Source organism: Ursus arctos, unplaced genomic scaffold (genome assembly GCF_023065955.2).
Source record: "Ursus arctos isolate Adak ecotype North America unplaced genomic scaffold, UrsArc2.0 scaffold_78, whole genome shotgun sequence".
NCBI lineage: Eukaryota > Metazoa > Chordata > Mammalia > Carnivora > Ursidae > Ursus > Ursus arctos.
This window is the reverse complement of record NW_026623098.1, coordinates 134,659-160,460: the sequence shown is the minus strand read 5'-3', so window position 1 is coordinate 160,460 and position 25,802 is coordinate 134,659. Positions and strand designations below refer to the sequence as shown.

Below are 25,802 nucleotides of genomic sequence, written 5' to 3'. Positions count from 1 at the left end.
AGGATGTCAACCTCCACTTACAATACCCAATGGGAATCATACTGCTGGAGATATAGTTCGATTTGCTCCTGGAATGTCAATCCTGTACAGCTGTGACCAAGGCTACCTGCTTGTGGGAGAGGCACTCCTCCTTTGCACACATGATGGAACCTGGAGCCAATCTACCCCTTATTGTAAAGGTATGGTGTCTGTTATTCTCCTGTTTTTAAATCTAATTTCTCCCAAATAGATATTCAGTTAGGAACTTTCAACTTAAAATAAATAGGGGCGCCTGGGTGGCTCAGTCGTTAAGCGTCTGCCCTCGGCTCAGGGAGTGATCCCGGCGTTGTGGGATCGAGCCCCACATCGGGCTCTTCCACTATGAGCCTGCTTCTTCCTCTCCCACTCCCCCTGCTTGTGTTCCCTCTCTCTCTCTCGCTGTCTCTCTCTGTGAAATAAATAAATAAAATCTTTAAAAAATAATAATAAAATAGTTAAATAAATGCATTAATTGGATCATTTAATTAAATGCATTTAATTGGATTGATTCAATTGGATGAATACCTTAATTAGTCTAAATACCACAAAATAAGAAAAAATGACTTAGGGTGTAGCTTATCTGGGGAGTGACCACTTATGCAGCCCTTTAAATATAGAAAATTGAAGCACTTATACAAATTAAACAACTGAAGTGCAGGTTGAATTTACCTGTGTTTGTAGTTATGACAAGTGTGCATTTGACAAAATATTGATAAAAAACACAATGATCTGTCAGTATATTTCCTCTAAGGGGTGGTGGAATTATGGGTATTTTTTAAATAAAAGCTTCAGAATTTCATTTTCATTAACATAAACAATGCATATGAAATAGGGTTAGTGAGTTAGTATCTAATATTTGTCGAGTACCTTTTACTAAATGCCAGAAACTGCACACAATATTTTACATGCATTATCTCATTCATCTTCCTGAGATCCAGATGAAGTTGGTGTCATTATTATTCCTGTATGACAGACGAGGTCTCTGTAGAATGGAGAGATTTGTAACCTACCCAAAGTTACGCAGCTGGGGAAGTCCTACAGTCATGATTCAAATCCAAAATCTACCACTATTGCCCCCTATGCTGTGAGACGAAAGAAGAAATGAGGAAGTACATTCACATATGGACAATTATAGAGTAACAGTGGAGCCGGTAAAACAGTCATTGAGAATTCTTGATATTACCCATTCTCCAAGAGGCCATTAAAATTACCCAACACTAGTAGTTTAGAAACTAAAGCACAAAGAAGGAAAAGAATCTGGCTTAAATTACCTAGAGGTAATTGAGATGGATGGTTGATACAGAAAGACTCTGCCTAGGATGTCCTTTTGTGTTATCACAGTGAGGCTTTCCTTACTGAGAATGAACCGAGTTGGCTTCCTAAACCTTTCCATTCAAGGAAGTGCCTACTTCCTTGAGAAAAGGCTAAAATATGACCCAGCTTCCATTAGCTTTTTTTCATTTCAGAGGTAAACTGTAGCTCCCCAGAGTATATGAATGGAATCCAGAGGGGGCTGGAGCCTGGGAAAATGTATCAGTATGGTGCGATCGTCACTTTGGAGTGTGAAGAGGGGTATACCCTGGAAGGCAGTCCCCAGAGCCAGTGTCAGGATGATCAAGGATGGAACCCACCCCTGGCTGTCTGCAAATCACCAGGTAACTGTGAAAGGCTTCCTTGCCTGGGGCTCATCTTGTCTCACTGGAGAGAAGAGAAGAGTGAGGCGTATCTGTCAATGTTAGGGACTTCTAGGTTTTAAACTGATGGGGTCTGTGACCAGTGCTACAGAAACAGACGAATTTGAAGTTAGTGGCCTATTCTGGAAAAACCAAAACTTTCTGAGGATGGGGGAAGTAAAGAAGAAAATAAAGGGAGAGGAGTACTAACTTACAAATTGCAGAACCAACAACCTTATATTTTGAAAAGAGTCGTTACTGAGATTTCCCTTGCTGAACCTTGATTTATATGTACTTACTAATTTGACAGGGACCTCCAAAAAATATGGTGAACAACCTGTTGTAATAGTTACGACTTGCATTCTAACCTGAGAAATCTCTGATTATAAAGTTGAGTACATTGGCTTTTTTCATTCGTGAACTACCCTAACTTACAGTGTTATGTTTTTAAACATCCAGTGAATTGTTACATAAAAAATGAGGGGGGCGCCTGGGTGGCACAGCGGTTAAGCGTCTGCCTTCGGCTCAGGGCGTGATCCCGGCGTTATGGGATCGAGCCCCACATCAGGCTCCTCCGCTATGAGGCTGCTTCTTCCTCTCCCACTCCCCCTGCTTGTGTTCCCTCTCTCGCTGGCTGTCTCTGTCTCTGTCGAATAAATAAATAAAATCTTTAAAAAAAAATGAGGAAGAGTGCATACAATCCAGGGTCCCAATACATCTTTTTAAGTAGATTTTGAGAGAAAGGAGCTGAGTGTTGTCTTTGGGGATATTACCATGGGACTTTGGGCTGCAGTGAAGTTGAACGCAACTGGACTAATATTTTTGTGATTTTGTATTCTCCTTAGCCTCACTTGCTCCTCTTCTTAGTGGTAAGTTTTCTTAAATATTTGAATTAAATTTTTAATGATGTTTTATAAAATATATATATATATATCAAATTTGAGGCCCGTTATTTTTATTTTTCACTCTAACTCCTAGGAAATTATCCTTTTTGGTGTCTTAAAGTTCTTTTAATATGCAGTTCATGTTACAAACGGACACTTTTGGATAGAGTTGAATAAATGATTTAAAAAGCCAGCTATTCCTAGTTTTTCAAGTGAAAGTTGAGTTTATATTAACTTTTGATCTTTTGCATGATTTGGTACTATCAAACAGGCTGACTTATTCTGCAACAGCAAAATATATTTTCCAACTGAGAGTTAAATGTTGTTATGCCAAGTTGTGGGATCCTTGTGTCCTGAGCTCCTAATATCACCCCAGTAACGAGAATATTACCAATAAAACTGAAAGGGACGAAGAGCTCAACAGAAACTTGACTGGAGCCCTGTGGTCAAATGCTTGGTGCTTTAGATTAAATGTGGACTGGAGTGAATCAGAAAAAAACATAAGCCCAAGTATGATTATTTAGTAATTTAACATTTATATGGCTAACAAAGGATAAGTATAAAGTCCCACAACAATTTCCCCACCACTGGGAATAGCCCCACAATCACTTCAAAACAATATAGGTCGCAATTTTCTGGCATTTGATACTTGCTGTTTTGTTTTCTAGGTCTTTCTGCAGGTTCAGTACTTCTCGTATTCTTGATTGGTGTTACCTTATGCACAATATTCAAACACAGAGAACGGTAAGTTCAATGCATGCTTGACCAAAGGGCACAAAAGGTTTTGGCTTCTTGCCTGAAACTAAACACAGAAGCACAAGTCATATGATATAAATATTGTAGTGTGGAGTAAGAGATCTTGTGCCATATAGAAGGAAGCCTTGTCTGTGAGGACTTAAAAAATATCAAGCACTTATTTTATTTGAATGATGTTTATTCAGATGATATATATTTAAAAATCTAGAAAATCAAAATTTTTAAAATCCCAATGGTAACAACTGTAGATATATTGGTATATTCCTATCTGATCTTATATTCTTTCTCTTTATCTCCTTTTAACTGAAATTTTGATAGGATAGCCCCCGCTTTAATTTTTTAAATTTGGCTTTTGTCTCTTGTATTTTTATGTTTATGTTTTCTTTTTAGTTATATAATAGTATGTTGTTCTATGTATTTCTATATTGTGGAAATTTTAGGTTCCTTCCACATTTATTTTGATAATAAATAAAGATACAAGAAATACCTTCAAATAAACCTTTTTCCACATCTATTTATTTCTGTAGCATAAATGTCTTGAATTACTAAGGGTAAGAATATGAACATTTAAGATGCCTAACCAATATTGCCAAATGACTCCAGAAAGTTTGTTCTAACTTGACCATATGTCAAATAATTAATATATTTTGATATGTTGTGTCTCTGGACTTCTTTTCCTGCTGTATTGATTTTTCTTTCTATCGCAAATTACTTTGTGTTTAATTAACATAGCTTTCTACTGTTATATATGGTAGGTCAAGAATTCGTTTACTATAATTTTTTAGGATTTTCCTTTCTCTTCTCTTCTGTTTATTCTTACCAGGTGATTTTTAGATCATTTGGCATTTCCAAAAAACATATGTTGTGATTGCATTTAAGTCTATAGATTAGTCTGTGAGAAGCTGACATCTTTTCTGTAATGTGTTCCCATTCAGAAACATTCAAGGCCTTTCTCTGTGTTGAAGTAAACTTTTCTCTCATTTGGTTGTTGTTTTCATGACTACTTAAGTATATTACTAGGTTTCCATGTTTTGTTATATCATGTTTTATTATGCAGAAATAAGATATACTTTTCTTTTTTTTTTTTGATGTAAAGTTCAATGATTCATTAGTTGCGTATAACACCCAGTGCACCATGCAATACGCGCCCTCCCCACCACCCATCACCAGCCTATCCCATTCCCCCACCCCCTCCCCTCTGAAGCCCTCAGTTTGTTTCTCAGAGTCCATAGTCTCTCATGCTTCATTCCCCCTTCTGATTACCCCCCTTTCTTTATCCCTTTCTTCTCCTACCGATCTTCCTAGTTCTTATGTTCCATAAATGAGTGAAACCATATGATAATTGTCTTTCTCTGCTTGGCTTATTTCGCTTAGCATTATCTCCTCCAGTCCCGTCCACGTTGCAGCAAATGTTGAGAAATCGTTCTTTTTGATAGCTGAGTAATATTCCATTGTATATATGGACCACATCTTCTTAATCCAGTCATCTGTTGAAGGGCATCTTGGCTCCTTCCACGATTTAGCTATTGTGGACAATGCTGCTATGAACATTGGGGTGCATATGGCCCTTCTCTTCACTACGTCTGTATCTTTGGGGTAAATACCCAGTAGTGCAATGGCTGGGTCATAGGGTACCTCAATTTTTAACTTCTTAAGGGACTTCCACCCTGTTTTCCACAGTGGCTGTACCATCTTGCATTCCCACCAACAATGTAAACAAATTAATTTTTAAAATTTATTTATTTATTTGACAGAGAGAGAAAGAAAGCACAAGCAGGGGGAGAGGGAGGAGCAGGCTCCTTGCTGAGCAGGAAGTCTGATGGGGGGCTTGATCCCAGGACCCCAGGATCATGACCCAAGCTGAAGGCAGACATTTAACGACTGAGCCACCCAGGTGCCCCTAACATTAATTTTTTAGACATTTTAATCTATAAAGTAATATTGCCATAGTAGGCTATGTGATATTTGGTGGGTACAGAAAGCAAGTGGTCAGTAGTGGGGAATTTTGATCAGAAAAAAAATTCCATAGTGAAGGAAATGTTTCAAGCAAGCTTCAAGAGATTGTGGACAAGGAGAAAAAGGTATTCCAAGTGGAAGGAGCAGCCTGAGTGATGACCTAGAGGCTTGTCTTTCCATTAGGTATTATAGGAACTATGTTAGCAATTTGACATAACTGTGATGGTGACTGAAGGAGAAGGTAGCATAGATTTAGGTGTAGGGATGGCATAAAAGACCCCTCTGACCCATAAATCCTGTATCAGAATATTCTGTTAAGTGCAAAAGATACCATTTTAGCAAATGAGACCATCAAGAATCAGCCTGGGAATGTTCTCTGTGCTTAGGTTCTTTTTTTTTATAATAATATTTTTTTATTATATTATGTTAGTCACCATACAGTACATCCCTGGTTTTTGATGTAAAGTTCGATGATTCATTAGTTGCATATAACACCCAGTGCACCATGCAATACGTGCCCTCCTTACTACCCATCACCAGCCTATCCCATTCCCCCACCAACTTGCATTCCCACCAACAATGTAGGAGGGATCCCCTTTCTCCACATCCTCTCCAACATTTGTTGTTTCCTGCCTTGTCAATTTTTGCCATTCTAACTGGTATAAGGTGGTATCTCAGTGTGGTTTTGCTTAGGTTCTTGAATCTCTGTACGTGCTAGTGTTAGGATTATCAGGTGATGCTTTACCAAGTCTCAGGTAACTCCCAGTGGGAGGAGATCAAGTCATGTCACCCCAGACATGTCACCCATAAATGCCAGCAAAATTACTTTAACATGCCAAGTCACCTGGATCGTGCCATCAGTGCCATCTGGTAGATTGTTTACAGTTGTAAAACGCCTGGTGTAGACATTAGACACGAAGGGGTTACATTGAAACTATGTAATGATGGCACCTGTGAACCTGAGAGTTTGTTCTAAGCCCGTCAGACCTGGGCACCACAGGTCACAGGTACCATCATGGCTGTGTCAAATTACTTGTGTAGTTCTTATAATACAAGGGTCTTAGAAGAGTCTACAATTGTGATATACTTTAGACTGTAGTGTTGACCAGGAGACGTACCACATAACCCTTGTTTTGCGAATGACTTCAGGAAAAAAGGGTGTTCTATGACCAGATAAGATTGGGAAGTACTACATGCCATATTTTTCTCATGAAGACTCACAGTGAACAAGAACATAAAGTCTTACAATAAAGAAGACTGTTTATTTTTATTTTTATTTTTATTTTTATTTTATTTATTCATTTGACAGAGATAGAGACAGCCAGCGAGAGAGGGAACACAAGCAGGGGGAGTAGGAGAGGAAGAAGCAGGCTCCCAGTGGAGGAGCCTGATGTGGGTCTCGATCCCAGAACGCCGGGATCACGCCCTGAGCCAAAGGCAGACGCTTAACGACTGAGCCACCCAGGCGCCCCTAATTTTATTTTTAAACCGGAGTTCCCCTAACTATTGTACCACAGAACTCTTTTTCTCCTTTAATACTTTCCTGTCCCATGGAACTAATGTTTCATTTAGCAGTCACTGGGGAATCTAGAAAGATGGGCAGGAGCTAGTTCATCAAAAGCCTTGCATGCCATGACAAGGAGTTGGGGTTTATCCTGTAGGATCTTAAGCAAGGTAATAATATGTTCAGATAGGCATTTTCAACAGGAGGGACAAGACTGGGTCTTCAACCAAAGCAGCAGTGGTGGGGATTGAGAGGTATCTTCACTATTAAGAAGAGAGGATTTCCAGGACTTAGTGACTTGCCAAATGCGGGGAGAAGGGGCAAGAAGAATGACTCATGTGGAATGGATCCAGTGGCTCACCAAAAGAGGGGAGGGGCGTTTTGTGGAGAAAGATGAGTTCAGTTCTGCCCTATTACTTTGGGGGACCCACAATGTAGGACTCAAGAGAGGGGCCTGGACTAAGGTAGGCGACATTTAACTAACATTGGAAGCCTTGGGACCCAGAAGAACGAAAAAGGTAAGAATAAGGATGAGAACAGGTCTCAGAAGGACAGTAATGCTTAAAAGGGAGGAGCGGAAGGAACAGTTGGAGGTAGGAGGAGAATTAGGAAGGAGGAGTTTCACAGAATTCAAGAGAAAAGGGCTTAAGGAAAAGAAAATAGGGATATCATTTACATGGCTTTCCTCACAGGAAGTCAGAAGATAATTTTAGCTGAGTTATTAGAAATTTAAATAAATAGGAAATGCGGTCTCTATCTCTTTCCTTCACCGTACTAAGTTTGTTATCAGAGGATTACACATGTAGGAAAATTGACAAACTTTAGGAATGCCTATAAGCTCAAATAATTTGATGGTCCTGGCAGATTATTAAGTTTATGAATATGATTATATCAAATACTATATTTAAGCGTCTTCATTGATACAAACCTAACATGTATGTTAAGCTACATTCCTAAGCTTTACTCACTTGTTTTATCTCCAATTTGTAACTGACTTCAATTTATTTTCTGATAGTTGATACGGACATTTGAGCTGCCTTAAACACTTTCTGTAAATGAGATGAATAATTGATCACTTAGAAATTTTGTCTAAGTAACAAAATACTTTTAAAAGCCACCCAAATATTTGCGAGACACCACTCTTAACATACACCATTTATAATGTACCTATAAGCCGACCTCTTATATATGGTATTAAGTGACCTGCTCTAAGTACCCTTACCAGAAATCTTTCTTCATCAGTAATTTTGTAATACCTTATTTCAGAGTTCTACATGATAGTGTAATTGCATTTTATTGTCTTTTGCCAATTTTGGCTAAGTCATTTTAGAAGCACAGTAAAGCATATGGGCTTTCAAGGAGTAAAGTTAAAATTGTCCTCTTAAAAATTATTTCAAGCTTTTAGTGCTATAAGGCTCTGTAAGGACTCTGAATTTAACATCAAATATAAAGATTTCCCTTTAAGTTAGATTGGAAGACGATGTCCCAAAAGAGGTAAATTTGTGGCCATATCCTAAAATAAAAGCTTCTTTTTGATTTATTTTTCAAACTCAGGGTCATGGTTATAAGTCATTGAAGGTCTTGGATCTGAGGTAAAGCTACCTAGTATCAACTTCTGACTTGGACACTTGGCATCCTAGTCCATTATTTTTATGGGCCCTTCCAAATAATAGGGGTTATAGTGATTATCTCATATAATACTTAGGACAACAAAATGAATCATTCATGAAAGGTATTTATCATGTGATGGGAATTATGGAAAACAACAACTGTGACATGTTTGTAGTAATCATGGCCAATGAGTAAAGAGTTTACTTTTTTCTTCTTCCATTTAGCAATTATTATACAAATCAAATCCCTAAAGAAGGAGATCTTCATTTAGAAACACGGGAAGTATATTCTGTTGATCCATACAACCCAGCAAGCTAATCAGAAGACAAACTGGTATCTAATGAAGTTGAAATATTTTTATTCATTTCTATGTCAACATGTCCTCAATTTCTATTTACCAATTTTCACAGTGCTAAATATGTATGATTCTATTGCACATGTCTTTAGTAATCATGCACCGAAATTGCTAACTTATCTGCTTCATATTGCCAATTAATGCCCCTGGTTTTTTTTTAAATTCATTTGTCCATTCGACAAATACTAAATACATATAATAATTAAGAATAAAATAAAAAAGGTGATAAGTATTTTGAAGAGAAATCAAGCAGGAAAAGGAGCTAGAGCAGGATAGTTGGAAGAGAAGTCCTCACTAAGAAAATGGCATTTGAGCAAAGACTAGAAGGAAGGAAGGAGCTAGCCTTCCTGGTGGTGGAAGAACATTCCAGAAAGAAAGAACAGCGGGTGCAGAGACCATAAGGTGGCGTGTGCCTGCTGTGCTGGAGGCACAGCAAGGAGAACAATGTGGCCTAGTATGGACTGACCAAGGGAGAGAGAGGTCAGGTTGAAGTCAGAGAGGTAAGGGGAGGAGGGTGGGAGGTTCATCATATAGAGTATGCTAGGTCATTGTAATGAGCTTGGTGTGTATTCTGAGATGGAAACCAATGGAGGGTTTTAGGCAGAGAAGAGAATGATCACCTTAACTACTGTGTGAAGAATTGAGTGTAGGAAGCCAGAGGTGGAAGCTGGGGAGCCAATGAGGACTTAATCACAATCATCTAGGTAAGAAGCTGTGAGTGGCTACCAGCAGGCTGGCGAGAAGAGGTCAGCTGCTGCATGTATTTTTAAGATAGTGAAAAGAGGGTTTTGCTGACAGTTTGTAAGGCAGGAAGCAGTGATGATGGCAGGGTTTTTCAGCCTGCTGACCAGAAGGATGAAATTATCATTAATTAGAATGACTGACAATGTGAAAAGGCAGGATTAGGGAGAAAAACCAGGAGTTTCACTTTGGAGATGTTAGAAATGAGATATGTAATAAGCATCCAAGGAGAAGTATCAAGAAGGCAGCTGGGTGTACAAGTCTATTTCAGGAAATAGGTCCAGGCTTAAGACCTGATGTTACATACATCAGCATATGGATGCATGTAACACTGAGATCAACTAAGATGAGCAAGGCGATGAGAAGGGCTAGGGAAAAGGTCCATGTGCCAGGTCTTGGGTCCTTCCATGTCAGGAGCCATGGAGTATGAGAGGGAACCAACCAAGGGGTAAAGACACAGCCTCTGATACAGGGAAAACGCCCAAGAGCCTGGTGTGGTAGAAATCATGTGAAGGAAGAAGTTTAAGGAGGAGGGAGTGATCAACTCTGTCAAATGTTGCTGATGGAACAAGAGCAGTACTGAATACTGACCACTGTGTGCAGCGGCACAGAATTCGTTGGTGAACTTGACAAGAACCATTTTGGTGAAGAGGAAAGAGGCAAACTCCTGATTGAAGTCAGGTTAAAAGAGAATGAAAGGAGATAAATTGGAGATCTCAACTATAGACACCTCTTTCAAGGAGGTTTTCTACAAAGAGGCACAGATAGAGGGAACAGATGGCAAGACTAAGAAATAAGATCAAAAGAACTATTCATTAAGAATGGGGAAACAACAGCCAGGCCGCCATTTCCAATTGCTGATGGGAATGATCTAGCAGGAGAGGGAAAACGATGACAGGAACGAAAAAGAAGAATCGCTGGAGCAACATGTGGGTAAGCAAGAAGGGAGGGGATCAAATGCTCCAGCTGGGGGGCAGAGCTTAGATCGGAATGTGGCCTCCTTAACAGGAGAGAAGACAGAAGATGCGGGTGTAGACAATGGCAGGTGGGGAGCCATGATGGCAAATGCATGCGTGGAAGTTCTCTTCTGACCATTCTGTTTACTCAGTGGCTAGAAAGCAAAACAGTCACCTGAGAGGAAAATTGGGAAAGGAGACGATAGGGATTTAAGGAGAAAGGTGAAGGCACTAAAGAGTCACCATGGGGGTTGAAGATTGAATGGTGAGGAGTATAGAAAACTTGACAGGCAACATGAAGGGTCCCTCTGAGGTCCCCAGAAGGAGTGGGGGTGAGCACCTGGAGGTCTGCCATGCCCAGGAATTGTGCTGAGCATCTCTCCTGCCTTACCTCAGTTAGGCCTTGCTACCACGGTGAAAGGTATTAACCTGAGGTGAACATACAACATCCAAGATGAGAAAACCAAACCTAACCTATTGGCCACAGTCACAGAATCAGTAATAGGCAAAAGTTTGAATTCAAACTCAAATCTGCCTTTACACTGCTTTCTCCTGCATAGTCTATAAAATATAAAGATACCACCTCTGCCCTCCTGGAGCTCATTTTAGTACCGAAAAAATAGACATAGACCTGTCATAGTGTAAGAATAAGTACCACAAACAAGATACAGAAAAACTGCTGTGATAGCTGAGAAAGAAAAGATCACCTGGTGCTGGGGAGTCATGGAAAAGCGAAAGGAACAGGGGAGACCAGGCCAGAGTGATGTCTAAACCCAAACCACTGGGGGTCTGAAGTAAGGTTAATACATAAATATTTGTTGAATGAATGCATGAATAAGAATGCAACGCTTGCTTCGATTTCTCCCTCATTTATTTTTCTTCATATTCATCAATAGAAACTTTATTATTGCCTTCAGATCATGTTATCTGAAGAAAGGGGCCTCTTAATAGAACAATATCTTCTAAGAGTCTCAACGCTCTATGGGTTACGGACTTAGAGTTGGTACACAGAGAACATGAACATTCTCGTTATTTAAATTTTGAGTTGCATCCCTGCTCTTCATGCTACTTCCTGAACAGACATTCTCTATTTCAGTGTGCCTTCTTGTCTGGATCCAGCTGAACATCGGTTGGGAAGAAACCATTTTAATCTCAGCAAGTCTATGTGTATTGTCTCAACACCAGTGAGATGACTTCATAAGCTATAAAATCCCATATGCACTTTTTCTCAAGCAGAACAAGGAAAGTTTGCTTGATAATAAAAATGGGAGCCCAGTTTCACCGCCACATGCTTTCAAGAACTTTCTGAAGCCTCACCTTCGATGTGCCTAGCACCAGGCTATAGCCATAAACACATAACTCCGAAAGTATCACCACTTTAAGGAAGGCACTAGAAAGAGCTGTCCTCCTATCTCAACTCTTCTTTTGCAATCAGCATACTTACTGTTATCATATACTTCTGGTCATAGTGTGGTTTTAATTATTTAAGTGAAGTAGAGAGCATTTCATGTGGTTTTGATAGGCATACTTTTGTTGATAAGTCTAATTTTATTTTAATTGTAGCATTTCGCTCTCATATGGTTAAACATTTCACTTTTATTTCCACTTGGTTTGAGGTTTTTTTTTTTTTTCACAATATATACTTTGTCTTTCCCTAATCAGTACTTACAATTTGCACAATTTTTTTTTTTTCATCATGGGAGTCAAGTTTTAATTGTATGGTTTTGGTGTACAAATTCAGGCTTTGAATATTTCCTTGGCAGTTCTATCAGAGCTTTGGTTCCTTTAAAAATGTGTATAGTAGTCACTCAAATAAATTTTATCTTTTAACAAAAACACTCGCCTTTATATGATTTTTTTCTCCTAGAGTCAATGAACTCTTAGGGGTTTTACTCTTATGTTATTTTAATTCCATTTAGTTAGGGTTGTTAGAGTTCCTGATTTAACATTTATGCATTCTGGATCTCACCACTTTGTTGTTTTAGCCAATTCTCAACCCACAAACTCATCCTCAAGCTTTTCTATTTGTCCAGCCAACACCTTTCCCCAGCTCTCTCCCAGCACCCTTGAAATCTAGCTGCCAATTTTCCTTGTTCTAGCATTTATACTATTGAGAAAATAAAATCTTGCTCACTGACTACCACAAATTTCTCTCACCATCTTCTCCTAGACTACTCTGTTTGGCATTTTTGAGTTTTTAAATATATACAGAACATAAAATTTACCATCTGAACCATTTTTAAGTGTCCAGTTCAGAAGTGTTAGGTATATTCACATTGTCCAACAGATTTCCAGAACTTTTTCATCTTACAAAGTTGAAATGCTATATCCATTAAACAGTAACTCTACATTCCCCTCTCCCTCCAACCCCCAGCCAACAACCACCATTCTACTTTCTGTTTCTCCGAACTGCTTTAGACACCTCATATATGTGGAATCATACAGTGTTTGTCCTGTGACAGGTTTATATCACTTAGCATAACGTCCCCAAGGTTCCTCCATGTTGTAGCATGTGGAAGGATTTCCTTCCTTTTTCAGGATGAATAATACGTCACTGCATGTATAGACCATATTTAGTTCATTCACCTGCCAATGGTCATGTGGCTTGTTTGTACTTTGTGGCTGTTGTGTTTACTGCTGCTATGAATAATGGTGTGCAAATAGCTCTTCAAGACATTGGATACATACCCAGAAGTGGGATGCTGTTCAGTATCTTTTATTCATTTTTAATCAGTGCTGTTTTTATTCCCCTAAATTAATCTGGTTGTTCACCTCAAGCCATCTACTCCATCCTACTTTCATCTCTATTCTCCTTCCTTCTCTTAGCAGATGATGAAAACATCACAGGGTAACTTATTTATCCTCCTCTCCCTTCCCCCCATCACCTCACCCAAATACCCAGCTCCAGCCTGTATAGTTCCCTTAGCTCACTGAGCTTCTGTGAGCCCAGGGAATGTGACAGGGGTAATAGCAGCAAAGGTCACTGTGAGCCAGGAACTAGACTACCAAGGAATGATGGGAGAAAGCAAATGTCAGGAGATCAATGCAAAAAGAAGTAGTAATGAGTGTGTGTTCTGATAGCATGTGATGTGGGGCTGGGGAGTTGGACCCTCCGTTCCCTTTTCCTCAGCCTACTATGCTCTGGCTTCTCCTTCCACTGCTCTGTGAAGAATAACTTAAAAGGACGATATCAGATCCTTGAGAGATTGTTATTGGACAAATTAAAGAGATGTGATAAAAGATATGATCAAAGTAAATATTTCTTGCAATAGCCTTGAGAGGGAGCCTCATGAAAAGTGCTGGAAAATGAGAAATGCACCTGGCCTTTGGAGCACTGCCCTTTCTCCACTAGTGAGGATAGGAGCTGAGACTTGAGTATGAGGGGAATGAAGAAAATGAAGTAAAACCGTATTCTAGCATGTTTGTGTGAGCTGAGGCTATACGTGCTGAGGGGTAGCGGTTTGCTGGGCTGTGGTCTCCGTTAGTGAAACTGCACTGAGGAGAGGAAGAGTAGTTTCCCACCTCGGGCATCTTTCCCCACCATGAATCGCAGCTATGCGTGGAGGAGAAAAGGGCTAACACATTTACCGAAATACCTGCTATGATACCTTCTCACCACCCCCCCACAGCACGTGACATTTGCAATTCTCTGCTCTCCACACGACATATTCCAACTCTTGCTTTATACACAACTGACTCTTGTTTTAACTAATTTTTAAATCTGGGGTCAAAAAATAAATAAATCTGGGGTCCTTAGGGGCCACAGACCTCCAAAGGTTCATGGCTAGAACTAAATTTCAGCAGAACCCGTTTCCTTTGTAATCCTAGGTGCTCTATTTTAAGCATTAAAAAATTAATTCTGAGACGGGGTCCATAGGCTTGACCAAAGAAGTAAAGGGGTCCACCACACACAAAAATATTAAAACCATGAACCACAACCAAATGTTTCCATCCTGATCTTATCATCTATTCTCCATGTTCTCACTTAACAGTACCATCAGTTCTTGAGATTTTGACTCTCTTCTACCCATTTCCTTTTCAAAGGGCCTATTGTTTGACATTTCTGGAAGTCCAGTTTCATAATCAAACTATATTCCCAATCTTTTCCTAGAACATTCCCATGCCTCCTTAGCTCTCATTAAAACTCCATCTGCTTTGTGCTCAAGTCTTGCTCCATTGTCTCAACTTACTTACTGTTATCATATACTTCTGGTCATAGTGTGGTTTTAATTATTTAAGTGAAGTAGAGAGCATTTCATGTGGTTTTGATAGGCATACTTTTTTTGATAAGTCTAATTTTATTTTAATTGTAGCATTTGACACTCTCCCTTGCTCAAGCTACCCTTTCTCTCTCATATGTTTCCTATTGTAACAAGTTACCTTGTAGCCAAAAATGACTCAGATTTATTCTTTTATAAGCCTGGAGGTCACAAGTCCAAAATGAGTCTTAACAGGGCTAAAACCGAGGTATTGGCAGGACTGGTTCATTCTGAAAGCTCCAGGGGAGAATCTGTCCCTTGCCTCTCCCAGCCTCTAGAGGTGGCTGTCATTCCTTGGCTCACAGCAGCAAGTCCCCAGTCTTGCCTTCAGTTCCTACCTTCTCCCACTCTGATCTGCTGCCTCCCTCCATAAGGCCCCCTGTGATTACACTGCTCACCCAGATAATCCAGGATCATCTCCCATCTCAAAATCCTTAATTTAATCACATCTGCAAAACCCCTCTTGCCACGGAACATAACCTAGTCACTGGTCTGGGAATTAGGATGTGGATATCTTCGGGGGGGGGGGCAGTATTCAGCCTGCCACACACCCCCATTTCTCTCATCCTTGAATGCTTAACCCTCTGCTCCAAATTTATCCCCCATATTTTTTTTATTTCAATAAATAATACCATCATCCATTTTGAACCCTGAGGCTCCCTACTGCTTCCTTTCTTTTCCTCTCCGCTAACTTTAAGGAAGCAACCAAAATCCACTGCATGAATAAGTTTTGTTCATTCTGTCTCCGATTTCTTTTTTTATAATATTTTTTTATTATATTATGTTAGTCACAATACAGTACATCCCTAGTTTTTGATGCAATGTTCCATGATTAATTACTTGCGTATAACACCCAGTGCACCATGCAATACATGCCCTCCTTAATACCCATCACCGGTCTATCCCATTCCCCCACCCCCTCCCCTCTGAAGCCCTCAGTTTGTTTCCCAGAGTCCATAGTCTCTCATGGTTTATTCCCCCTTCCGATTTCTTAATTGTTCACTTAATCTCCAGTCAAGACCACCGTCAAATCTTATCTGCATGATGGCAAAAGCTCCTTGCTGGTCAGCCCCATTCACTGTTGCCTTATTCCAATCCAGTTTCCCGGTAGTATAGACAACTATTTTAAAAATGCAAATCTGATTAAGTCAGCCTGTTTAAAATTTTTTTCAATGGCTTGGTATATCTCAATTCAACATAAAGGAATTGGTTCTTCATATTTCCTGTACACTGCACATATTGCCCAAAATTGTGGCTTTAACACAGAGAGCAGGCATTCCGTTCGCTGGCCTACCCACGCGGATTCTTGCAAAGGGGAAAAGTCATGCAGGGGGCGTTTGAAAGCTGAGCTGGAAGATTCCACCTCCTTTATCCGGAGCCGCCCATCCTCCGGGCAGACATCAAGGAGCCGAAGTATCAAGTTTTGCTCCTGTAGATGGGTCCCTGAGGTGGTCGGTGGGGGCTAGATTCATTGGAAACAATGCAAATTAGGAGTAAACAAGACCTCGCCCATTAAAGGGAAGCTGCGGTCAAAGGCTTCCGTCCCGGCCTCCCCGCCGCGCTCCCCATACTCTGGGTGCAGAGTGCGTTGTCTCTCACCTCTTGGCCTCGCTCCCTGCTCTTTCCTTCGAGGTCCCTCCTGCTTACTCGAGGCGCCTGGGGAGGATGGGAGCGTCTTCTCGGAGGAGCCGGCAAGCTCTCGGGCCGCCGGCGCCGCCTCTCTCCTGCTGGGGAGGAGCCCTCCTGGCGGTTCTGGTGCTGCTCGCGCTGCAGGACGCCTGGGGTGAGACGCGGGGCTGGGCTCTCGGGTCCCCAGGGTGGCGCGACAAGACAGCTGGGCTCCGGGAGCCCCGCTTGTGCCGGGACCCTGGTGGCCTCTGCGTGAGCATGGAGTTGCCTTCTGCCGGGGGCTTGAGCGGTGCCAGCGCCGGGAGCGCGCAGGAGCTCGGCAGGTGCCACTGGAAATCAGGGGCTTTCGTGCGTTAACAAAGACCGGCAGAGCGGAGGGTAGTGCTGATCCCGGCGAAGGAGAGTGGTGGGAAATGCGACTCACTCGGGTTCTAATCTTAGTGAGTTCTTAAGAGTGAGGAAAGTTACTACACCTGTCCGAGTCCGTCTCCTCTTCTGTGCGGTGGAAACACGGATCTACATCGGGGTGGTGTTCCTTGAATGGCATAAAGCGCGCCAGGGTCTAACACAGAGCCTGTCACTTAATCGAGTTCTATCCCCCAGCCATTACTGCTGCCCTTCGTTCACCAGGGTGTTTGGACAAGCAGTCCTGTGGGTGCAATTCGCACCTTAAACTGCCCTGCAGCCGACTGCATTCACCGCACTCACACCCCAAACCACCACGACACTCGCTGAGAGCCCTCATTAACACAAATCGCATGGTGGCACTTGGGGTTAGAAGGGCGAGGGAAGCTCCGGGAGCCCTCGCTGCAAAGCATTGCAGATAGAGGGGAAATGTAGAAGTGTTTACACAGTGTGGCGTTTTAGTCATGTGGTTAGTACAAAATAAAGCCTGTATAACTATTTGGAAATTTTGTGGTGGCATCTTCCCTTCCTTCCTTCCTTTTAAATAGGTAAACATCTTCGTTTAGAATCCTTCTCTTATTTTTGGCCTTCTAAGAAGTCTTCTTAGTTGCTTGGTCTCATTGGCAACATCGTAGTTGAAATGGCTTAGTCTGGTTTTTGTCCAGCCTCTGCTTGACAACTGATTTTGTTCTCTGCTCTTACTAGACATTACGCATTCACTATTTGATTGTGCCTTCTCTTCTAAGAGAGGAAGAAACAAGGCAAAACCAAGTTTCCACAAAAGTTGTTATTAGGGGCGCCTGGGTGGCTTTGTCGGTTAACCGTCTGCCTTCAGCTCAGGTCATGATCCCAGAGTCCTGGGATCAAATCCTGCATCCAGTTTCTTGCTCAGCGGGGAGCCTGCTTCTCCCTCTGCCTGCCACTTTCCCTGCTTGCTCAGTCTCTCTCTCTATCGTTTTCTCTCTCTGACAAGTAAATAAATAAAATCTTTTTAAAAAGTTGTTATTAATATTTTCTCTCCTTAGACATAGTAAAGTAACCTGTCAGGTGAAGAAACGTGATAAAACTTGAAGTTTTATTTTCAGAAGAGAGACATGCAGAGTAAATGAAGCAATCTGTTGTCAAAGTTTAGAAATGTTTGTGGACCTTTTGAGTATCTGGTCCTTTTCTTGTTGGGATGTTAATTGATATATATATATATATATATGATTACCTTAGTAATATAAGGTTATCATAATAACTTAAAAATGTGAAACAGCTAAACCGTCTAGTAATTGACTTGCCAATGGAATGTAGACGCAGAAAGTGCTGACAGAATGCTGACCGTGTGCACAGCGCTTTGGACTTGATGAGAAAGCTGTGTCTTCAGGGTGCATGCATGTAGAAGTTGGGTGGTGGGGTTTTGTGAAATCTCCTGAATTGGGAGGCCAGGGTTCCGGTTTTTTTTCAGCCTCTGCTACTTGGTAGCTATGGGCCTGGGGCCCAGCGAGTCAATAACTTCCTTGAGTTTCAGGATCCGTGTATATAAAATGAACGTAATTGACATCCAGCAATCTGAGAGGATTACTGTGAAAAGCAAATGAGGTAGTGTATGTGACAGTGTTTCGAAACCTGAAAATCCCCATGCAGATCTGTGAAACCATGAGTAGGAGGTTCCCTCAAGAGAGTCTCAGGGCCACTGCATGACTGAAAGGGGACCATCTCAGCTTCAGTGATCAGAGAAGGCTGAGTGGGAAGGAGCATGGATTTAGCAACACTTAAGGAGTGAATCCAGAAATGACTGGGCAGGCAGATTCACAGGGATAGTTACTTTACATACAAATTGGCCTATTAAGCTTTCCTAGGACGGTGTAGAACATAGGGCAGCCTCTGGCGCCCTCACCTGGTCCTTGGGTGAGATCGCACTCTGTTGGCCTACTGTATGAAGATGCGAGGTAGAAAGGAGGGAAAGGCCAGTGGCTTTCTGTGATTTGCCACCTATTTCGGTTCACATATGCTCAGATGAGCAGATTTATGGTTTATTTACCTAGTTTTATCTAATCTAACTTTTATGATTGGGCAAGTAACTTCAAAAATTTCTGCATAGAAACAGAATGAAGATAATTCTGATAAGGCCAACTTAAGCAAACAAGAGAGCAGCATAGCTGACAATAACTTCCACACACACAGGCACACACGAATCCAGGCTCTTTGTCAGAGACATGAAGAAGAAACATTGTCAGTCTAATCACAAGTGACCGAAAGTTGACAAAAACAAAAAATTCAGGAAGTATCAAGACTAGGTGAAATGATAGCTTTACATCCGCCGTTGTGAACAGAGAAACTCATTAGGACTATTTTGTCCTTGTAGATGTTAATTAATAATTATATAAAATCATCAGGATTAGCAAAGCATTAAAAATGTTTATTTAATCTGTATCATATTTTTAAAATTTCTATTTATATATATATTACATGTTTATAAATACAAAATTATTAAATACAGATATTTAAATGTATTTAATATTTTACTATGCATAATACATTATATGTAATATAATATAGTTATATTTCTGTTACATAACAATGTTATACGTATACATTATGTTATATTTATTAGATAACATGACATATTACAAATTTTGGTTATATAATTAACATATAATTATATTATATATTATATAATAGCTTTATTAAGCTATATAATATGAGTATAATTTAATACATAGTATTAAGTTGGTATAGTTTATGTGGTTTATAATTTATAATATACATTAATCTGTAAAATATAATATAATATGTACTGTCATATAATAAATTAATGTTATATATAAGATACCAAATTATATATTACAGTACATAATATTATAGATTAAGTTAGATTATATCATATACCAATATAATATATTGTATACTAATATAATAACTATATAAAGATTTTTAGACATTAAATATCATTATATAAAAGTTTTGAAACCGCATGCTCTTTTTTCAACTGATAGAGGTGTTTGAATAAAACTGGTGGGGATGTGATGGAAACATTTTCTATCTTGATTGTGGTAATGGTTTCATGGTGCACACGTATGTCAAGTTCATCCAATTGTATACTTGAAGTATTTTTCAACTATTGTATCTAATAGATCATAAAGCTATGCAGAGGTGTTTCTTTATATAAACTATGGTAGGTCTTGAGTTTATGGAGTTCACATTAATATATTTCTTATAATTTGAGGAATTGGGAAAGAAGGAGGAATAGGAAACCAGATCTTTTCATAAAGAGTAGAACACTACATCAAAAACTAAGGCTATACTGTATGGTGACTAACATAACATAATAAAAAATTATTTAAAATTAAAAAAAAAGAGTAGGACATGCAGACTGGAGAGCAGAGGGTACTCTGGGTTGACAGTTTATGTTTGACCAAGGACATGGAAGTAATAATAAGTAAATTGTGGTTCTATCACAGAACAAACCCATCTGCCTTGAATGGAGAGTTTGAATCGGGAGTATTTCCAAGTGGACTGTGTCACCCAAGACAAAAACCACAATGTGATGACGATATACACCCACCAGAATAGCTAAAATGTTAAAAATTGACCATACCAAGGGTCAGCAACAAGGTGAAGTACCTGGAGTCACTGCTCCTTGGTAAAATGATGCAACCACTCTGGAAAGCAGTTTGGCAGTTTCTTAAAAAGCTACACACAAATGTGCCATATGACTAGGCATTTTACTCCCAGGTATTGACTCAAGAGAAATGAAGGCATCTGACCACACAGAGACTTGGGCAAGGATTTTCACAGTGGCTTTATTTGTACTAGCCAACAACTGGAGACAATCCAAATCCAAAGGACATTCAACAGTCAAGTAGGCAAACTCGATCAAGGGGTATTTGTACTACTGGATATCACCCAGCAAAAACAGAAATAGTTTTTATATATGCAACAACCTGGACGAATCTCAAAATAATGATCTGTGTAAGAGCCAGACCAAAGAAGGGGAAAAGTACAAACAAAGTGAGCTGGTTTATAGGAAATTCTAGAAAGTCAACTCAATCTGCAGTAAAAGGAAGCAGGTCAGAGATCGCCTAGAGAAGGGGGTAGAGAGACAGAGGGTTGATAAAGCGGAATGAGGACACTGGTGGGGATGTGATGGAAACATTTTCTATCTTGATTGTGGTAATGGTTTCATGGTGCACACGTATGTCAAGTTCATCCAATTGTATACTTGAAGTATTTTTGAACTATTGTATTTAATAGATCATAAAGCTATGCAGATGTGTTTCTTTATATAAACTACGGTAGGTCTTGAGTTTATGGAGTTCACATTAATATATTTCTTATAATTTGAGGAATTGGGAAAGGAGGAGGAATAGGAAACCAGATCATGCTTTCTTTTTTATTTTTTTATTGTTATGTTAGTCACCATACAGTACATCCTTGGTTTTTGATGTAGTGTTCCATGATTCATTGTTTGTGTCCAGTGCTCCATGCAATATGTGCCCTCCTTAATACCCATCACCAGCCTATCCCAATCCGCTACCCCCTCCCCTCGGAAGCCCTCAGTTTGTTTCCCAGAGTCCATAGTCTCTTGTGGTTCATTCCCCCTTTTGTTTACCCCCCCCTTCATTCTTCCCTTCCTTCTCCTACCAATCTCCCTGCTATTTCTTATGTTCCATAAATGAGTGAAACCATACGATAATTGTCTTTCTGTGCTTGACTTATTTCACTTAGCATAATCTCCTCCAGTCCTGTCCATGTTGCTGCAAATGTTGGGTAATCGTTCTCTCTGATGGCTGAGTAATATTCCATTGTATTTATGGGCCACATCTTCTTTATCCATTCATCTGTTGAAGGGCATCTTGGCTCCTTCCACGATTTAGCTATTGTGGCCAATGCTGCTATGAACATTGGGGTGTATATGGCCCTTCTCTTCACTACGTCTGTATCTTTGGGGTAAATACCCAGTAGTGCAATGGCTGGATCCTAGGGTAGCTCTATTTTTAACTTTTTAAAGGACCTCCACACTGTTTTCCAAAGTGGCTGTACCAATTTGTATTCCCACCGACGGTGTAAGAGAGTTCCCCTTTCTCCACATCCTCTCCAACATTTATTGTTTCTTGCCTTGTCAATTTTTGCCATTCTAACTGGCATAAGGTGGTATCTCAATGTGGTTTTGATTTGTATTTCCCTGATGGCTAATGATTTTCAACATTTTTTCATGTGTCTCTGGGCCATTTGTATGTCTTCATTGGAAAAGTGTCTGTTCATATCTTCTGGCATTTTTTATTTGATTATTTGTTTCTCGTGTATTGAGTTTGAGAAGTTTTTTATAGATCTTGGATACCAGTCTTTTATCTCTAGTGTCATTTGCAAATATCTTCTCCCATTCCGTGGGCTGCCACTTATTTCACAAATCAATCAGTGTGATAGATCACATCAACAAGAAAAGAGTCCAGAACCATATGATCCTCTCAATTGATGCAGAAAAAGCATTTGACAAAATACAGCATCCTTTTCTGATTAAAATACTTCAGAATGTAGGGATAGAGGGTACATTCTTCAATTTCATAAAAACCATCTATGAAAAGCCTACAGTAAATATCATTCTCAATGGAGAAAAGCTGAAAGCCTTTCCCTTAAGATCAGGAACACGACAAGGATGCCCACTCTCGCTATTATTATCCAACATATGACTAGAAGTCCTTGCAACAGCAATCAGATAACAAAAAGGGATAAAATGTATTTAAATGGGCAAAGAAGAAGTCAAACTGTCTCTCTCCACAGATGACATGATACTCTATATGGAAAACCTCAAAAGAGTCCATCCCCAAATTACTAGAACTTATAGAACAATTCAGTAATGTGGTGGGATACAAAATCAATGCTCAGAAATTAGTTGCATGTCTATACATGAACAATAAGACTGAAGAAAGAGAAATTAGGGAATCGATTCTATTTACAGTAGCACCAAAAATCATACGATATCTCTGAATTCACTTAACCAGAGACGTAAAGGATCTATATTCTAGAAACTACAGATCACTCTTGAAAGACACTGAAGAAGACACAAAAAGATGGAAAAACATTCCATGCTCATGCATCAGAAGAATAAACATAGTTAAAATGTCTATGCTACTCAGAGCAATCTACATTTTCAATGCCATCCCGATCTAAATACCAATGACATTTTTCAAAGAGCTGGAGCAAACAGCCCTTAAATTTATGTGGAACCAGAAAAGGCCCCGAATCACCAAGGAAATGCTGAAAAGGAAAAACAAAGCCGGGGGCATCACAATGCTGGATTTCAAGCTGTTCTACAAAGCTGTGATCACCAAAACATCATGGTACTGGCACAAAAACAGACACATAGACCAATGGAACAAAATAGAGAATCCAGAAATGGACCCTCGGCTCTATGGGCAACTAATCTTTGACAAAGCAGGAAAAAACATCCAGTGGAAAAAAGACAGTCTTTTCAATAAATGGTGCTGGGAAAATTGGACAGCTATATGCAAAAGAATGAAACTTGACCACTCTCTCACACCATACACAAAGATAAACTCCAACTGGATGAAAGACCTCGATGTGAGACAGGAATCCATCAAAATCATAGAGGAGAACATAGGCTGTAACCTCTTTGACATCGGCCACAGCAATTTCTTTCATGACACATCTCCAAAAGCAAGAGAAACAAAAGAAAAAATGAACTTGTGGGACTTCATCAAGAAAAAAGCTTCTGCACAGCAAAAGAAACAGTCAAAAAAAAACCCTAAGAGGCAGATCAAGCTTTCTGTAGTGAAAGCTCCCATGTTCCTTTCTATTCTGGCTAGTATCCCAATGTACAATTTTTACTTCTCCCTCACAGTTAGTAAGGAGAAGACACTAGGTTCAAGTCCGGTCTCTGTGAGTCCAGTTTCTAACACTATACATTGTTACCTCTTGTATTAGTTTCTTATTGCCGCTCTAACAAATTACCACAAACTTTATGGCTTACAACAACAGAAATTTATTCTCTTATGGTTCTGGAGCTCAAATTCTCAAGTGGGTCTATAGGACTGTGTTTCTTCTGGAGGCTCCAAGGAGATTAGGTTTCCTGGCTCTTTTCTTTTCCAGAGGCTGCCCGCATACTTTGGCTCATGGCCACCTTTCTCTACCTTCAAAGCCAACACCAGCAGCATCTTTAAATGTCCTTCTTCTGTCTTTGATCCTTTGCCTCCCTCTTTTAAGGACCTTTGTGATTGCACTTATGGCCACCCAGCTAATCCAGGATAATCTTCCCATCATGAGATTCTTAATGTAATCACATCTGCAAAGCCCTGGTGCCATATTAGGTCACATTCACAGGCTCTAAGGATGAGGGCATGGATGTCTTTGGGAGCTCGTTGTTTAGGCAACCACACATTTCTCCAGATTTTCAAAATCCTAGCTGAGCCTGCTGAGGGAATCTATTACCATTAGGGTCCAGCTTAGTAGCAAATGGCTGTAGCCCAGCAAACAGCTGGCGGTGTGTACGTTGAATATGACTAATGGGAATGTAAAATATATGTAGAATTTAAAAACATAATCGTGATAGAACAGAAGACAGGAAGGAGGTAAATGGAGTTAGCATTATCTATAGTTCTTTCATTTCAGGGAAATGATAATTGTCCAAGGCACGTTAACATGGTAAGGACGCATGATATCTTTAAAGGAGCTGTAAAAGAATGTGTAATAAATAATCTAATGAGAAGAAATAACAATAGGGACTCCTGGGTGGCTCAGTCAGTTGAGCATCTGACTCTTGATTTTGGGTCACGTCATGATCTCAGGTCACGCTCAGCAGGGAGTCTGCTTGAGATTCTCTCTCTCCCTCTCCCACTGCCCCTCCCCCTGATCACTCTTTCTCTCTCTCTCTCTTTAAATTAATAAAATCTTCTTTAAAAAAGGAAATAAGAGTAAATTAATAAATACAATTCAGAATCAAAATGAGGCAAAATACAAGAGAATAGAGAACATAGGAAATGGACAAAAATCAAATAGTAAGATGATAGATCTAACCTAAATACATCAACAGATCTATTAAATACAAATAGACAAACCCACTTTACAGACAAAGATTAGCAGAGTGCTGCATTTCCCAAAATGTGGGCTGATGTGCCCTGGGAGCCTCCAGGACCGCACAGGAGACCTATGCACTATTTTTAATTTTGGGGGGAAACAGCGGAACTTGGTATCTCTCAGATACTGTGCAACTCTAGCTACCTGTAGCTCCTGGATATGTTAGATGGAAGAGAGTTCGTTTCTTTTTTCCCCCCGCACATTCCTCCTGATGACAACAAATCTCGGCAAAACTGGGTTTTTAACAGTGGCTGTGATTAAGTATCAAATGAACGTTATTGTAGAAGAAGAAATGAGGTAGTGGTTTACAGTTGAATTCTAAGGTTTGAGAAGTTGAGCAGTGCTCAACATAGTTATTAAGAATTGTGGACAGGGTCGCCTGGGTGGCTCAGTTGGTTAAGTGGCTGACTTTGGCTCAGGTCATGATTTCGAGGTCTTGGAATCAAGCCCCGCATTGGGCTCTGCACTCAGTGGGGAGTCGGCTTGAGATTCTTTCTCTCTCTCTGCCCGTCCTCCCTCTCATGTGCACTCTTTCTCTCTCTCTCTCTCTCTCTCTCAAAATAAATAAATAAAGCTGAAAAATGAAATAAGAAGCTCATTTCTAAGATCACTGCTGAGAGAAGCAGTCATTTTAACATTATTAAGGTGCTCTTTTCTTTGATCACATCTATGAAGCATATTGGGAAAGAGGAAGTAGAGTAGAAGTTTCTCTGTTCACTGGGATGTCACTGTGGTCTTGGCCTCCAGGTAAATGCAAAGCCCCGGAACAGCTTCCCTTTGCCAAGCCTGCAAATCCGACTGACGAGTATGAGTTTCCCATTGGGACATCTTTGAAGTATGAGTGCCGCCCTGGTTACCAGAAGAGAGTGTTCTCTATCACCTGCCTACCGAACTCAGTCTGGTCAAGCGCTGAAAACATCTGTAAACGTAAGTACCTCTGGACTGAGAACTCCTCTGTGTCAATCAAACATCCATA

General features: G+C 40.1%; 2 protein-coding genes across 2 annotated transcripts in view; both read left to right on the top strand.

Moving 5' to 3' along the window:
• Window positions 1-12: 12 nt before the first annotated feature.
• Window positions 13-12,012, top strand: LOC130543094 (complement receptor type 2-like). The gene is made up of 6 exons (XM_057308924.1): window positions 13-179; window positions 1,485-1,673; window positions 2,537-2,560; window positions 3,244-3,319; window positions 8,627-8,735; window positions 11,551-12,012. The coding sequence occupies exons 1-5, from the start codon at window positions 74-76 to the stop codon at window positions 8,718-8,720; spliced, it is 489 nt and encodes a 162-aa protein (XP_057164907.1). The 5' UTR covers window positions 13-73; the 3' UTR covers window positions 8,721-8,735; window positions 11,551-12,012.
• Window positions 12,013-16,342: 4,330 nt separating this feature from the next.
• CR1 (complement C3b/C4b receptor 1 (Knops blood group)) overlaps window positions 16,343-25,802 on the top strand; it is a 109,280-nt gene continuing 99,820 nt past the window's right edge. The window contains exons 1-2 of the mRNA XM_057308922.1: window positions 16,343-16,496; window positions 25,574-25,753. Of these exons, the coding sequence (XP_057164905.1) occupies window positions 16,379-16,496; window positions 25,574-25,753 (298 nt within the window). The 5' untranslated portion in view covers window positions 16,343-16,378. The remainder of the gene's footprint in view (window positions 16,497-25,573; window positions 25,754-25,802) is intronic.